The sequence below is a fragment of the Cnephaeus nilssonii genome, assembly GCF_951640355.1.
Source record: "Cnephaeus nilssonii genome assembly, chromosome: 11".
NCBI classification, from domain to species: domain Eukaryota; kingdom Metazoa; phylum Chordata; class Mammalia; order Chiroptera; family Vespertilionidae; genus Cnephaeus; species Cnephaeus nilssonii.
The window spans coordinates 53,894,292-53,909,946 of NC_137082.1; the positions used below are offsets into that span (position 1 = coordinate 53,894,292).

The 15,655-nt window shown below is 57.4% G+C and overlaps 1 protein-coding gene across 2 annotated transcripts in view; it reads left to right on the plus strand.

Moving 5' to 3' along the window:
• ATP9B (ATPase phospholipid transporting 9B (putative)) overlaps window positions 1–15,655 on the plus strand; it is a 136,869-nt gene extending 121,214 nt beyond the window's left edge. Inside the window, exons 26-29 of one of the 2 annotated variants that reach the window (XM_079783667.1) lie at window positions 1,803–1,911; window positions 8,023–8,080; window positions 8,687–8,890; window positions 15,157–15,655. In XM_079783667.1, coding sequence (XP_079639793.1) covers window positions 1,803–1,911; window positions 8,023–8,080; window positions 8,687–8,890; window positions 15,157–15,293 — 508 coding nt within the window. In that variant the 3' untranslated portion in view covers window positions 15,294–15,655. Of the gene's footprint in view, window positions 1–1,802; window positions 1,988–8,022; window positions 8,081–8,686; window positions 8,891–15,156 lie in introns of those variants that run through there. The other variant, XM_079783668.1, reaches the window with a different exon arrangement.

Sequence of the window (15,655 nt, forward strand, 5' to 3'; positions counted from 1 at the left end):
ATTTTACCATTAAATTAGAATTTCTGTTTTCACGGCAGAGCCATAATATATGTCAGGAATATGTCAGATCCAAGATGTTTGAAAGCATTCTGTGTGTCATTAAGAGGGGGAGCAATAGCCCATCACCGTCCCAGGACCAAGGGTCCTTCCATAGCCTCTTCTCTCGCTCTCTCCCAACACCCTCCTCCCTGGCCACCGCAGACCCCGCCACTCACGGGCCAGGGCTTTCCCACAGCAGCGGCAGTGAGCACACGGGCTCCCACCTGTTCTGAAGCCATCCCCTCCCTGCAGCATCCCCACGTCATGGGTGACAGCAGAGACCCAGCGAGCCCAGAATGCCTCAAGGCCACAGGGCTGGTAGGAGGCACAGCCAGGACAGCTCAGACAGGTGACACACGCTGCCCTCCCGGCCACTTGTCCTGCAGCGGTCAGCACGGAGCAAACACACGGTCAGTACATTTCCTCCGGCCGCAGGCAACACAGATCTCCCATGCCTGTCCCTATTGTCTCAGAAAGAGGACAGAGGGCAGGGCCAAAAAAGGACTCGAGGAAATAATGACCAGAAACTTCCCAAATTTCACAAAAGACAAACCTATAGATTCAAGAAGGTAAGCAAACACCAAGCGGCCTCAATCCAAAGAAATCCACCAAGTCACATCATCAAACTGATGAAAACTAAAGGCAAACACCTTATAGCAGGCAGAGAGAAGACGCCTCTGGGCAGAGAAGTTCAGCGACAGCGGTGTCCTGGCAGGAGACACCTGGAGCTGCGTGCAGTGAAGGCAGCTCTGGGACTGCGGGACATGGATGCTGCCACATGCCAAGGAGCTTATAACTGCCTCGCAGGACTCCACAGCCCCGGACAGTCCCACTCAACTCAACCCACCAACGTGAACAGCAGTTCTCCCACAGCAGGTGCAGAGCTGCTCAGCGGCAGTGCCCGTGGGGAAGCAGACTTAAAGCACAGTGAGACACCACTAACCAGCTGAGCGGCTGGGACCATTGTGGTAGTGCCAGCCACAGAGAGAATGTGGAGAAACCATCCTCCCACACTGCTGGTGGGAACGTGAAATGGACAGGCACACTGGCACACTGCAACAGGGTCTTACAAAAACTCCACACCACGAATCCAAAATAAATGAAAACCTATTTTAAAAAAAAAAAATCTGTGCTAAATGTTTATGGCAGTTCTAGTTGTAATAACCAGAAACTGGAATGACCAGGATGTACCTCAGTAAACGGTCGGGTCACGGAGACTGCTAAGTCCACAACCATGGACAATCAAAAGGAGGGAATGTTGGTGCAGCAGCCCTACATCTCTGCAGGGAATCAGGCCGAGTGCAAGTGCCGCCCACAGGCTACCTGCTGTGTGACGCGTGTGTGCACCTTGAAGTGAACAGATTAGTGGTGGCCAGGGGCTGAGGGGCCTGGGTGCAGAATGCCCGTGTCTGCACTGTGTCCCTGTCCCTATTCTGGCTGAGAGCTAGGCTGCAGCTTGGGAGGTGCTGCCACTGGGGCAGCTGGTTAAAGGGCACAGGCTCTCTATGTTACATCTGATCCCTGCACTCGGGTGCACAACGACCTCAGAATGTTTAATGAGGAAGGAAAACTGGGTCCTGCCACCTGTGCGTGTGTGGCTTGTAGACTGTGGTGCTGGGCGGTGGGTGGGATGAGCATTGAGTTTCAGTGCCACCTTGTGTTTGTTCTGTTTAGTTTTTAACCTTCGGCCTCTGATTGCAGAGGGTGTTCCTAGTCGTGTGGAACGTTCCTCGTGCTGACCTCACTCTCCTCTGGGCTCTCAGGTACGCGACCATCTACACCATGTTTCCAGTGTTCTCACTGGTGCTGGACCAGGATGTGAAACCGGACATGGCCATGCTGTACCCAGAGCTCTACAAGGACCTCACCAAGGTACGGGCCAGGCCAGCACCTCCCGAGCCTTGCAGACACTCCAGGTGTTCCACAAGAACACTTACCAGGAGAAAAGGTACCCCTCGTGAGGCAGTTTCCCAGCAGGTTTAAATCTATTCTCTGTTCTTCCAGACATTTTTTATTTCTCCTAGTTGGTTTTGGTATTTTTCTTTTGAGCTAACCTTCAAAACAGGGAAACATAACCAGCAAAAAAACAGCGCTTTCTCAGACATTGGTGATACGCTCTGATGTCACAGCAAAGTCCTAATCTAAGGACGCTCTCACCCTTGGGCTCGTAGGAGCTCCTTTCCCAGCTGTGGTTCCACTTGGCACCCTCGCACCCATCTGTCAGGCACAGGCAGCATTCTAGCAGTTAGGACCCCAGGAGTCACCTGCGCCGGGCCTGTCTGCAGGGGGGCTGCAGGATCACACCTATGTGAGACATGCTTCTGTCCCCAAGACCCATGTGCCGGGGTTGCCATGATGCTGCCACGCAAAAGTCCAGCCCCTGAAACTATGCAAAAGATTCACTCATTTACCTAAAATTGTACTGTTAAGGTTAAAATAATCCTGGAAGCCGTTTTTAGCTTATCATGTTTTTTTGTGGACGCATCTTTTTATAGCACAAAAAACACACTCTGCATCCAAATATAAATCATGGTGACTTTGGAATCTTCTAGAAGGCTTGCTTTTCCTGAATCAACACTGAGAGCAAAGTCCACTAACCCTCAAATAAATTTAGGTTTACAGTTCATAATCTGTTTCTAAGGCGACAGCGGCATATGGGGCAGCAAAGAAGAAACCTCACTGAGCACAAACCAGTTCCCTGCAGCCCCGGATCCCTATCCAGTCAGAGTGGTGCTGAGCTTGACTTCATGGAGTTGCTGTGAGGATCTGGTGTACAAAACCCCATATTACTCTTATAGTCAGGACAGAAATAGAGCTAGCTCACCAGTATAGTATACAATAAGATAAAATAGCAAGCATTGTGGTTATGATGATAATATTGTGAATATTACAACTAGAAGAAAAAGGTTTTAGATTAATCTTCTGAAATGGTGAAATCATTACCATTCAGTGAAGTAGAATAGGATAAGAGATTCAAAACCCACAGGAAGCTATTGCAAATAATTGTGATTTTAGTAGATTACTTCCCTGTTTCCAAGCCTGCAGAGACACTTACTTACATACTGCTCACAGAAATACAGGGAAATGAGCTTTTATGTAGAATATAAATTAGGTGAGCTACCCAGAAAATAAGACAGTTGAGTCTCAGCAGAGTTGAGGTCACTGCAGGTCAGCCCAGGCCAGCTGCCCAACGGTTAGTGTAGGATTCTCAGCAGCTCGGTCTGCACCTGGTGGTCACTGGCGGTGAGGCAGCAGGCACATTGGCCTCCTGTGTTTAGGGCTTAGACTGTGCCCACCAGCAGCATCCCTCAATGGCTATGGGAGTCACTCCAGCGGCAGAAAGTGTTCCCAGGGTCACCGGCCCCTTAGCTGAGCAGCTGACTCCTCTCAACCGTAAAGTCCATGCCATTGGCTGATGCGTTAAACATGTGGGGACGGTGGGAAACCTTGTTCAAATCTGACTAAGTTGGATCTAAGGTGCTAGCTTCCCATTCCGTCATGCTGACCAGCGATTTAGAATATTTCAGTACCCTAAAGTCAGGACACTGAATCTTTTTATAACAGCTTAGTCACTTCTTTCCTCCAGGCTCCTTTTCTGTAAGATCCAAAACCTATGCTGCTTGTCCTTATAGTATGTATGTCTTTAAAAATCTCATACACATCACGTCCTTTGAAAACAAAGTAGAAAGTAGCATTAACGTGCTCACCACTTGACTTGGTGAGAACCAAGCTGCTTCTCCTCTTGGCGCTGGAGAGAGTTTGTGACGCTGGACGCTCAGCCAAGTCGGTCTGAATGCTGTGCTGTCGGTGCTGGCAGGGACTGGGCAACATGCATCTGTGAGTCTGCCTGTGGCAGGTGTGGTGAGGGTGCTGTGCAGGGCTGGTGAAGGCATGTGAGACGTGGCTCCTGGCCCAGCAGCCCACGTGCAGCTGGAGGGAAACGTGAGTGCAGGCCAGGGAAACGGTAGCTGCACAGCGGCACATGGAATAGGCAGGCAGGGTGTTCATACTGTCCAGGGACTGATCTGTCTAGTAAGCTGTGAGCAGAAATCCGGGTCACAGAGAATGTGAAACACCTTCAGAGGTCATCAGGCATGCAGAGGGCACATCCCGGGCAAAGTGGAGGAAAGCACTGTGCTTTGAAATAAGCATCTGTGCTTATACCTCTTTGTAAACAGTCTCTGATCTGGGTGAGCGGCCCAGGCATCTCAGGTCTGGCTTACTGTCCGACGAGATGCCCAGAGCTGCTGTGCACCCCGTGCCGCCTCCGGGGCTTTGCACGGGGAAGCAGGGTCTGCTCCATCAGTATTCAAATCGATTAATTAAACAAAGATGTGACTGCTCCTTCTTGCCAACACCACAGCATCTTCGTTCCTACAGAAAACGATGTGATCGTGACCGTAATACCTAGGTGTCCCTCAGTGCAGTCACTGCTGAGGCGCTGGGTGCTGCAGGACAGGGCGTGTGCTCATTGCTCTCCTGCCTGCAGGTGGCTCTGTGGTCCTGAGGGCCGGGACCTCTTGTGAAAAGCCCTGCGCCTGGGCCCAGGGTCAGGACTAAGATATGTCAGTGCCAGAGCACTGCCTCAGCGGAGCCAGAAGTGTCTCAGACATCAGCTGTGAATTCAGTTCCCAGCTCATGGTTTTCCGTTTATGATAAATTAAACTGCTAACCAGAGAGACATCTGGGTGTAGTTGTGCTAATTGTCAAGTTACCAAGTAGGTGACGCCGTACTGTCCTTGGTAAAAGTCTGAACCGTCAGACATTGGACAGCGAGGACTGCTTCACTACCTCTATTTTCTGTTGAACAGTCTCAACATGGTTTAACTTTTGAAATGTATATTTGCACCTGTGTAGTTTTTAAAATAATAGTGATAAGGCAGGGAAAGGACATTAAAGGCATGGACATTAGAAGGAAAAAATAAAAATATCTGTGCTATCACCATAGCAGTCTGGGTAGAAAATTTCAAGTGATCCACACAAAACCTTTTAGACGAGGAGGTTTGGGAAGGTGCAGGACCCAAGGAAAAGGTATCTTAACCACTTAAACCTATGGTTAGCAATGAACAAACAACACTGTTTATCATATCGTAAGATGTGAAATACTCTGGTATAACTAGCAAAATACGTGTAGGATATACACTGAGTGGCCAGATTATTATGATCTCTGAACGCATAATAATCTGGCCACTCAGTGTATATCCTATATAATAAAAGGCTAATATGCAAATTGTCCCCTCGACCAGGAGTTCGACCAGCAGGCAGGCCAGCCAACCCCCCATGTCCCCTCCCCCTGGCCAGCCTGGCCGGACCCCACCCTTGCACGAATTCATCGAATTCATGCACCGGGTCTCTAATATTTATATGTGTGTTTGTGTGTGTGTGTGTGTGTGTGTGTGTGTGTGTGTATACACTGAGTGGCCAGATTATTTTGATCTCTGAACGCATAATAATCTGGCCACTCAGCTCACACACACACACACACACACACACACACACACACACACACTCTGAGTGGCCAGATTATTATGCGTTCAGAGATCATCATAATCTGGCCACTCAGTGTATATGCTGAAAACTCTAAACCACTGAGGAAGAAATTTGAAGAAGGTGTAAATGAATGTTCACAGACTGGAAGACATGATGTTGAAGGATCTTGACCAGCAGATTCTAAGATTTATATGGACACTTAAGGGAACAGAACCACCAAACGGTTTTGGAAAAGAACAAGATTAGAAGACTTTCTGTGAAACAGCAGTCACAGCACAGGACAGACAGAGAGAGTGGCCTGGAATCGGAAGCCAGAAATACAGCCAAATGCAATGGTCGGTCTTTGACAAACATGAAAGGAAACACAGGAGGAAGGGTCATCTTGCCAGCAGCCGATGTGCTCACAACTGGGCACCCACAGGCGGGAGCGGACCCTTCACCCGCACCCACGCCTGCCATGGAAATGCCCTCAGGATGGATGAGGACCTGACTGTGAAAGGTGAGACTAAACCGTGCAAAAGAAAACATGCTCGACCATGATCAGGCAGAGCTTTAGACCAGGCGTCCTCAAACTACGGCCCGCGGGCCACATGCGGGTGTTTTTGCCGTTTTGTTTTTTTACTTCAAAATAAGATATGTGCAGTGTGCATAGGAATTTGTTCATAGTTTTTTTTAAACTAGAGTCCAGCCCTCCAACAGTCTGAGGGACAGTGAACTGGCCCCCTGTTTAAAAAGTTTGAGGACCCCTGCTTTAGACAGAGGGTCAGAGCATGACTCCTAAAGGAAGAAATGGGCGAATTGGACTTGATCATCATCATCAAACACTGCTGTTCTGTGCATGGCCTGTTCAGGGAGTGAAAAGACAAACACAGACGGCAGGGAGTGTCTGCAGATGGCACCTCTGACGGAGGACTTGTACCAGGATATACAGAGAACCTCCAAACTAAAAAAGAACAGAATTCATTTTCTCAGTGGACAGGAGACCGGGGCTGACACCACACTGCCGACGATGATGTACAGGCGCAAGTAGGCTCACAAAAATGATCAATGCCATTTCATAGGGAATTAAAATTAAAACCAGAGACGTGACCACAAAGTCTGAGAAGGGCAAAACCCTGGAACACCAGCACCACCACGTGCTTGGATGGGCACCAGCAGGGGCCCCTCTCACTGCTGGGGGATGCCAGCGGCCCAGCCCCTCGGGAACAGGGCTTGGCCGTGTCTTACAAAGAGAAGCGTGCACTTACCATCAACCCAGCAGCCCCAAGAGGAAGAACGTGCGTGTTCACACAGAACCCTGTGCACAGAGCTTGATGGCACCTTTGTCTTAATTGCCCAGCCTGGGAACGACCAGGTGCCCTTCACCCAGTGATGGTGCGCACACGGGACAGTGAGAGGGTGAGGGGAGCCGTCTCAACAGCACAGCTGAAGCTGAAGTGCGCTTGTCCACACACAAGGCAGGCTCAAAAGTGTGTGATCCCAGCATGTGACCCTCTGGGGTGGGGAGCAGGTCAGTGGCTGCCCCAGGTTCAGGGTGGGAGGGTGGCTGACAGGGCATTGGGCAAGAGAGCTATCGGCTCAGCTCGGGGGCCCATGGTGACTATGTTGGTCGGAACCCACAGATGCATGGGACACAGACTGACAAATGCGTCTCACCCTAGGAGAGACGAGTCACCTCCATGCTGGCGGGAGGGGGGGGGGCGGGGAAGGACCATGCAGAGCTCCCTGGGAAAGTGTCTGACCGAGTCTGCGGCAAGGCTGGAGGCCGGGAGCTCACAGGAGCCCTGGGCTGCAGCTGGTGAGTTTCTCGCAGGAAAACTAGTCCGAACACATGGGTAGCATGTGCTGGCTGATGAGAGGCGAGGCCGAAGCTGAAGGAAGGGACGGAAGGGCTCACTGTGCCGGGCGAGGAGGAACAGGGCGTGCACGTGTGTGGTGTGCGGGGGGGGGGGGGGGGGGGGGGGCATCCTCACCCATGTCCAGGAAGTGAGGGTGTGCTCGGACTACTGGGTAGTGACAGCAGGAACCAACCTGAGAGCTCCCAGTGAGCAACAGGAGCTGCACGCGGCCCTCGGGGAGCAGGAGCTGGGACTTTGAGAAACCGAGCCCCAGACCAGAAACAAAAGCCACAGTGAGCGAAGCTCAGGAACTGCCTCTGCCTCGCCCTCGTCTTTGTCCTCACACACCAGCTGGCAGGCATGTCAGAGCCGCTGGTTCCCGGGGTTTCTGCCCCAGCCCTGCACACACACAACCACCGTCCCTCAGTAGGTGCTTCCAGTCGGTTCCGACAGCACTGCCCCAGCTTAATTGCCTGGACAGACCTTCTGTCCCAGACGGCTCCGAGAGGCCGCACCCATTCCCCCTGAGTGCACAGATGGGAGCTCCGACACAGCAGGGTGGGGGGCCGTGTCTGAGTGGGCCTGGGCCTGCAGGAGTCACCAGGCTGAGCCGCGTGAGATGCGGTGGTTAACTCGCTCTCTGCCTTTTCCTCAGGGCCGGTCCTTGTCCTTTAAGACATTCCTCGTCTGGGTGTTAATCAGCATTTACCAAGGTAAGAGCCGCTGCTCCTGCAGTGATGCCTGTCTCCTGTCAGTCCTCTCCCGTCCCAGTCCCACCCGCAACCACATTCCTGTCCATCTAGTGATCGCCCCTCCGCAGCTGTCTGCCAGGCCCTTCACTGTGCAGCGTTTTTTTAACTGATGATTGCCACCTAAAAACTTAACCTGTTTTTAATGAAATGTAAATCCAGAAACACTTTAACACGCACTTATCACAGTGGTTCTTTCCAGGAGAGACAGCGGGACGTGGAGAATCTGAGTCGAGTCGTCACAGGTTGCTGGCCGCCCTATGTAGTTCCAGACAAATGAGAGGCGGTTGAAAGTGAGATTACTGGAGACCAGACTTACCGCGTCGAGGTGCAGGCTGGCCTACACTACCTGGAGTGGAGGCCTGCCTTCTCCAGGCACTTCATTCATAATGCAGAGTTTAAGAGAATAGCCGTGGGAGGTTGGGACGTTCGTAGCCCACGTCTCTATTATAAACGCCAACCAGCTCTTCATGGCCTTTTTCTAGCTCCTCACACAGTAACAGGGTCTCCGGTCCACACAGAAAGTCTGTCACGGAAAAGCCACACTCTCGTCGTCCTTGTGTCTTCCAGGCGGCATTCTCATGTACGGGGCGCTGGTGCTTTTTGAGTCGGAGTTTGTCCACGTCGTGGCCATCTCGTTCACGGCCCTCATCCTCACTGAGCTGCTGATGGTGGCTCTGACTATCCGCACGTGGCACTGGCTGATGGTCGTGGCCGAGTTCCTCAGCCTCGGCTGCTACGTGGCCTCTCTGGCTTTTCTAAATGAGTATTTTGGTAAGTTGCCTTGGAATTGTTTTTGGATAATTGTTTTTTATTTTTTAACATTTTTTTATTATTACTTCTTTTTTTTTTTTTTAATTTCTTTATTGATTAAGGTGTCACATATTTGTCCTCATCCCCCCATTCCCATCCCACACCCCTCCCCTTGGATGCCCCAACCCTCTGTTGAACTTAAGCATTGGTTAGGCTCATATGCATGCACACAAGACCTTTGGTTGATCTCTCCCCCCTCCCCCCACCCTCCCCTATCCTCCCTCTGAGGCCCGATAGTCCGATCGATGCCTCCTTGTTTCTGGTTCTGTTCTTGTTCATCAGTCTATGTTGTTCATCATTTCCCCTAGATGAGCGAAATCATGTGTCACTATAGATATACTTATAAGAATTGAATGTGCGACGAGCAATAATAGTTATGCTGACAGGCAAATGAATCAGTCTGTAGTGAGTTTCTTTCTGGACCAACAGTTCTTTTGAGACCCAATATCAATGTCCACCGGTTCCCTATGAGTACATGTCGGCACTGACCCCTCAGCTCTGGATGGTGGACAAATGGTGGTAATGCAGGTCCGACTCCCTCTGGTTTGGTCTCGGCTGGACCCAGGGGCACTGCTTCACCCGGATCCAGGGGCCCACGGCCTCACCTGGACCCGGGGCCAGGCTCACCCGGATCCAGGGGCCCGCGGCCTCGCCCGGTCCCGGGGCCCAGGGCTCACCCGGATCCAGGGGCCCGCGGCCTCGCCCGGACCCGGGGCCCAGGGCTCACCCGGCTCCAGGGGCCCGCGGCCTCGCCCGGACCCGGGGCCCAGGGCTCACCCGGCTCCAGGGGCCCGCGGCCTCGCCCGGACCCGGGGCCCAGGGCTCACCCGGCTCCAGGGGCCCGCGGCCTCGCCCGGACCCGGGGCCCAGGGCTCACCCGGCTCCAGGGGCCCGCGGCCTCGCCCGGACCCGGGGCCCAGGGCTCACCCGGCTCCAGGGGCCCGCGGCCTCGCCCGGACCCGGGGCCCAGGGCTCACCCGGCTCCAGGGGCCCGCGGCCTCGCCCGGACCCGGGGCCCAGGGCTCACCCGGCTCCAGGGGCCCGCGGCCTCGCCCGGACCCGGGGCCCAGGGCTCACCCGGCTCCAGGGGCCCGCGGCCTCGCCCGGACCCGGGGCCCAGGGCTCACCCGGCTCCAGGGGCCCGCGGCCTCGCCCGGACCCGGGGCCCAGGGCTCACCCGGCTCCAGGGGCCCGCGGCCTCGCCCGGACCCGGGGCCCAGGGCTCACCCGGCTCCAGGGGCCCGCGGCCTCGCCCGGACCCGGGGCCCAGGGCTCACCCGGCTCCAGGGGCCCGCGGCCTCGCCCGGACCCGGGGCCCAGGGCTCACCCGGCTCCAGGGGCGCGCGGCCTCGCCCGGACCCGGGGCCCAGGGCTCACCCGGCTCCAGGGGCGCACGGCCTCGCCCGGACCCAGGATTCAGCCTCACCCGGACCCAGGGGCGCACGGTCTCGCCCAGACCCAGGATTTAGCCTCACCCGGACCCTGGGGCGCATGGCCTCGCCCGGACCCAGGGGCCCGCGGCCTCGCCCGGTCCCGGGGCCCAGGGCTCACCCGGATCCAGGGGCCCGCGGCCTCGCCCGGACCCGGGGCCCAGGGCTCACCCGGCTCCAGGGGCCCGCGGCCTCGCCCGGACCCGGGGCCCAGGGCTCACCCGGCTCCAGGGGCCCGCGGCCTCGCCCGGACCCGGGGCCCAGGGCTCACCCGGCTCCAGGGGCCCGCGGCCTCGCCCGGACCCGGGGCCCAGGGCTCACCCGGCTCCAGGGGCCCGCGGCCTCGCCCGGACCCGGGGCCCAGGGCTCACCCGGCTCCAGGGGCGCGCGGCCTCGCCCGGACCCGGGGCCCAGGGCTCACCCGGCTCCAGGGGCGCACGGCCTCGCCCGGACCCAGGATTCAGCCTCACCCGGACCCAGGGGCGCACGGTCTCGCCCAGACCCAGGATTTAGCCTCACCCGGACCCAGGGGCGCATGGCCTCGCCCGGACCCAGGGGCCCGCGGCCTCGCCCGGTCCCGGGGCCCAGGGCTCACCCGGATCCAGGGGCCCGCGGCCTCGCCCGGACCCGGGGCCCAGGGCTCACCCGGCTCCAGGGGCCCGCGGCCTCGCCCGGACCCGGGGCCCAGGGCTCACCCGGCTCCAGGGGCCCGCGGCCTCGCCCGGACCCGGGGCCCAGGGCTCACCCGGCTCCAGGGGCCCGCGGCCTCGCCCGGACCCGGGGCCCAGGGCTCACCCGGCTCCAGGGGCCCGCGGCCTCGCCCGGACCCGGGGCCCAGGGCTCACCCGGCTCCAGGGGCCCGCGGCCTCGCCCGGACCCGGGGCCCAGGGCTCACCCGGCTCCAGGGGCGCACGGCCTCGCCCGGACCCAGGATTCAGCCTCACCCGGACCCAGGGGCGCACGGTCTCGCCCAGACCCAGGATTTAGCCTCACCCGGACCCAGGGGCGCATGGCCTCGCCCGTACCCAGGGGCCCGCGGCCTCGCCCGGTCCCGGGGCCCAGGGCTCACCCGGATCCAGGGGCCCGCGGCCTCGCCCGGACCCGGGGCCCAGGGCTCACCCGGCTCCAGGGGCGCATGGCCTCGCCCGGACCCAGGGGCACGTGGCCTCACCCGGACCCGGGGCCCAGCCTCACCCTGACCCAGTTCCCAGCCTCACCCAGACCCAGGGGCACGCGGCTTCACCCGGATCCAGGACCCAGCGGGGTTTCGTCTTCTTGATCCCATTTCCTGTTGGTCAATTCCATCTCAGTAATTCCTTCGGCCATTTTCTCAGAGCTCCAGGGCAGCCGCCGCAGAACTCGTTGGGCGGCGGGCTCGGCGTAGCTCCAGTGTGCCCGGTGCACGGCAGCGGGCTGGTCCGGTGTTGCTGCGTCAGCCCTTGGGTCTGCAGCGGTGGCCAGTCACCGAGCGTGCGCACCTGGCCGCTTCCGGGGCGTTGAGATTCTTGAAGGACTCGGAGGTCAGCAAGCGCGGAGTCTCCCACCCCATGACTCCCAGGGGCTTGTCTGTCCGTGCTCGGCAGCGAGTGGGGCCTTCCCCTCAGCCGGAGACCGCTGGGGGAACTGCGCCGAGCACGTTCCAGGCCGCCACTGTGTCATCTGAGCCGTAGTTCTTAAAGTGTGATCTTTGGGTCGCCGGCATCAGCATCATCCCTAGTACCCCTCTCTTTTATTCTAGTTGTAGAGCGTCTGCTCAGTCAGCCCTCCGGTGGTTCTGGATGGTGTCTGCTCCGCTCTCCCGTCGTAGACTCAAAATTGTTGTGGTAGGCAGCAATCAGGCTTCCGCCCTATGCCTCCATCTTGGTCTTCCTTTGTATAGTTAAGTCTTGATTGTTGTTGGTGTCGCTGGGAGGATTTGTCCTCCAGGCCGATTGGCTGTGCGGATCCTCTGTGACTATAAAGGAAGAGTTGCTGTGTAGGAGACAGATTTATGGGCCGGGGCTTGGTGCAGCAAGGCTTTGGCGCTCACTGAGTCTGCCTCTAGAATGTGTCCTTTATGTGAGTGGTTGAAATCTGGTGTCATCTCATACCGACCACTAGATGCCCTCGTTTCTGGGTCTCCAATGGTGTGTAGGTCAGCTACTACCTGAGACCACTCAGCAGGACTTACGGCAAAAACTGCAGTTTCCTCCTCCTGTCTGAGCATCCCTAGAGCAGTCCGACTAGAACCGCAGTTTATCTGGTCAAGCTGCCGCAGGGCAGGCCACCCATATGCAAAAGCCGTTGCTTGGAGCCCAGGTGTGCCTGTAAGACGTGCGGGGCGGAGCTGCAAAATGAGCTGGGCGGGTCCCAGGGCGGGGCGAGTCTCAGGGCGGGGCGGGGCCTCAGGGCGCCACCAGACCATGGCGAGGCGAACCGCTCTGGCTGCAAGTCCGCTCCTTCTGCCCTCCACGCTTCCAAGCCCCCTCGCTCCGCACTCCAATGCAGCAAACACTGATTGCTGGGCGCGCCTCCGCAAGGAAGTCACTCCCACTCTCCGATCCGAAGGCCGAGAGTCGCGCCTCTCCCCGCAGGCGTCTGGGGCGCTAATCTCCCCTAGGTTTGGAACAAAAGCCACAAGTCCCTTCCCCCGACCCACGCGCCTCCGCACCTCAGCTCCTCCAGAGTTTGCTCTTTCCTCTTCTCTCTTAGCTGTAAATCCACCATTCAGCCTGCTCTCCTGTGGTTCTGGGTGGCAGACGCTCTGTGCGCGCAAAGTTCCTTTGTTTAACCTTGAAGTTGTTGTGCGCGAAATTCCCTTGCTCGACTCTGCTGCCCTCCCGGTTCTCCTCTCCCAAAATGGCCAGAGGACCCGAGTGTAAGACAGGAAGTCCTAAGAATCCTCCAAGTCGGTGTTGGCGGTCTCCGGGGCCCGAGGATCTCAGTGGGGAGCTCGGTCGGGTCGGTGACGCGGGTGGGCCCGTCTCGCAGAAAGATGGTCTCTTCCTTCACCGAGAGCCGCTGCGCCGAGTCCGCGGCTGCCGCCACAGCAGTTGCCGTGGCGCCCACGAGCCCATGGCCCCGGCTGCGGTGCTGGCTGAGAGGAGCCGCCGCCCGGTCTGGGGAGACGCGAGCAGGAGTCGCCGCGCTTGCCAGTCCATCTTTTAGTTTTTTTTTCGGAACTGCCATGCGAGGCAACAGATCAGCCGTTCACCTCCGCCGCCATCTTTTTTCCGCTCCTATTACTTCTTCATACATTATCTAAATTGGAGTTCACAGTAAAACCCACATCAGAAAGCTTCAAACAAGCTTATTTGGGGAAAGATTAAACTCCTTATAATAATTTATAAAATCAAGGTATTCACCATCTTGGCTTTTAGAGAGAGAGTGACCGTGACATGGAGACCCCTTTACACCAGGACTCTGTGGTTTGGCAGCTCCCACCGTCCTGCCGTACACACAGGACACCGTGTCCATGGCCTCAGCCCCACCAGCAGGCCAGCTGCCAGCACAGTGGTGTAAGCCCCTTGCCGGCACTGTGGCGTGGCGTCGCGTCACTGGCGCCGTTTCCCTGGGCACACTCGGTGGTCCCCCTCGCCCTCCCAGCTCTGCCATCCCCAGCCAGGGGCCGTGATGCTTCACGAGAGCTGACATGAGACCCTGGATGAGTGTCAGGCGGTGGCTGTCCCCATGCTCTTCGGCCAGACTCGCCCTCATCTTCACACTCTCAGGTGACCTCTGATGCTTCTCCTTGGAGCTCAGTGTCCCAGGAATGACTGCCCATCACAGGCACAGGCCTGGTGGCAGCTGGCACATGACAGTCCTCCACCCTGCCCGAGACAGCAGCACCACCGCCATCCGCCCTCGCCTGACCCTGGTCGAACCCTGCCTGTCAGTCACCCTTCTCCCAGTTCCAGGCCTTTCCAGCCGAGTCTGAGAGAGATTTCCCTGTGCGGCCCCAACTGGTGGATGTGTCTGACAGGACTTGTGAGTCTCTTTAAGGTTTAATCAGGCAAAGAGAAGAGAAGGAGCGTGGTCCATGCTACAGGTGGCCATTCGTCCTCAGCGTCGGGCAGTGGGGTGGTGACTGCTCCCACTGCAGTAGAATGCAGGGCAGGGCTGCTCAGGGACAGCGGGGCCACGCCAGACCCGGCTTTCCGGCAGGGTTTCAGGAAGGGGAAACGTGCCCGCCCCGATGGAATGTCACCGAGCACCACGGTGCAGGGATGCATCAGGAGGTCTCGTCCCACCTCTGACAACACACGGGGTTTCTGCCCCTTGGAGAAGCGAACACTAAATGTCTGGTTTTTCATGTGCCTCTTCCCATAAGAAAGTCAGACAGCCCCGCCATTAGGCTGCAGCTCTGTCACGGCCCCAGTGCAGGCCACCGCTGGGCTTCCCTGGCCGAGGCCGAGGGACAGGAAGGACAGGCGAGCAGTGACAGCACCGCCTGCTGTGGCCCTGCACCTGCAGCCCAGCGGCTGTCCCTGGAGGAGAAGGTGGGCCTGGGCATCTGTCACGTCACAGGTCCCTCCTGCTGCCGGCGTTCCTCTGGGACCAGCACTCAGGTGCCGAGTGGCTGCCACCTTCCGGCCTTGGGTGGCGCAGGTCACTAATAATGTGCTCCCGTGGCTCCCGCTGAGAGAGTTCATTCTCCCTGGTGCGCAGGCAAAGCAGTGCTTTATAAAGAAGCCCGCAGTCCGCGAGGCCCCTCTGAGGTCTGGAGTGACTCGGGTGCGCTGCAGGTGTGCGGCCTGTGTGCCATGGCCTGCGGCCTCCCTGACCGCCTCTCACACTCGCCTGTGTTTCTCCCTGCAGACCTTGCCTTTATCACAACCATGACCTTCCTGTGGAAGGTGTCGGCCATCACCGTGGTCAGCTGCCTCCCGCTCTACGTCCTCAAGTATTTGAAGCGCAAGCTCTCCCCGCCCAGCTACTCCAAGCTGACCTCCTAGCACAAGCGCCTGTGGCACCCCGGGCTCCATGGGTGCAGGTGCGGTGGCTACTGGGACAGGAGGACGAGCACGGAGCCCAAGGAGCTCCGCCCTCGCGGGGCGGCTGCAGGAGGCGCCTCCCATGCAAGGCGGCACCCCGTTCCTTCCTTTTCACATCGGACTGGCTTCCGCTTCTGTGGCAAATGAGCTCTAATTATTTCACTGTTACTGTAAAGCATTCATCTTACTCTGGTTTCTGAGAATTAAAACGAAAGCTTATTTAATACTTAGCAGTTTACAAACATTCAAGCGCTTTCTTTGATGTTACAGCACAAAGTCATTCCTACTGAACTAGAATAAAGCGCAGGCGCTGAAACGCGGTG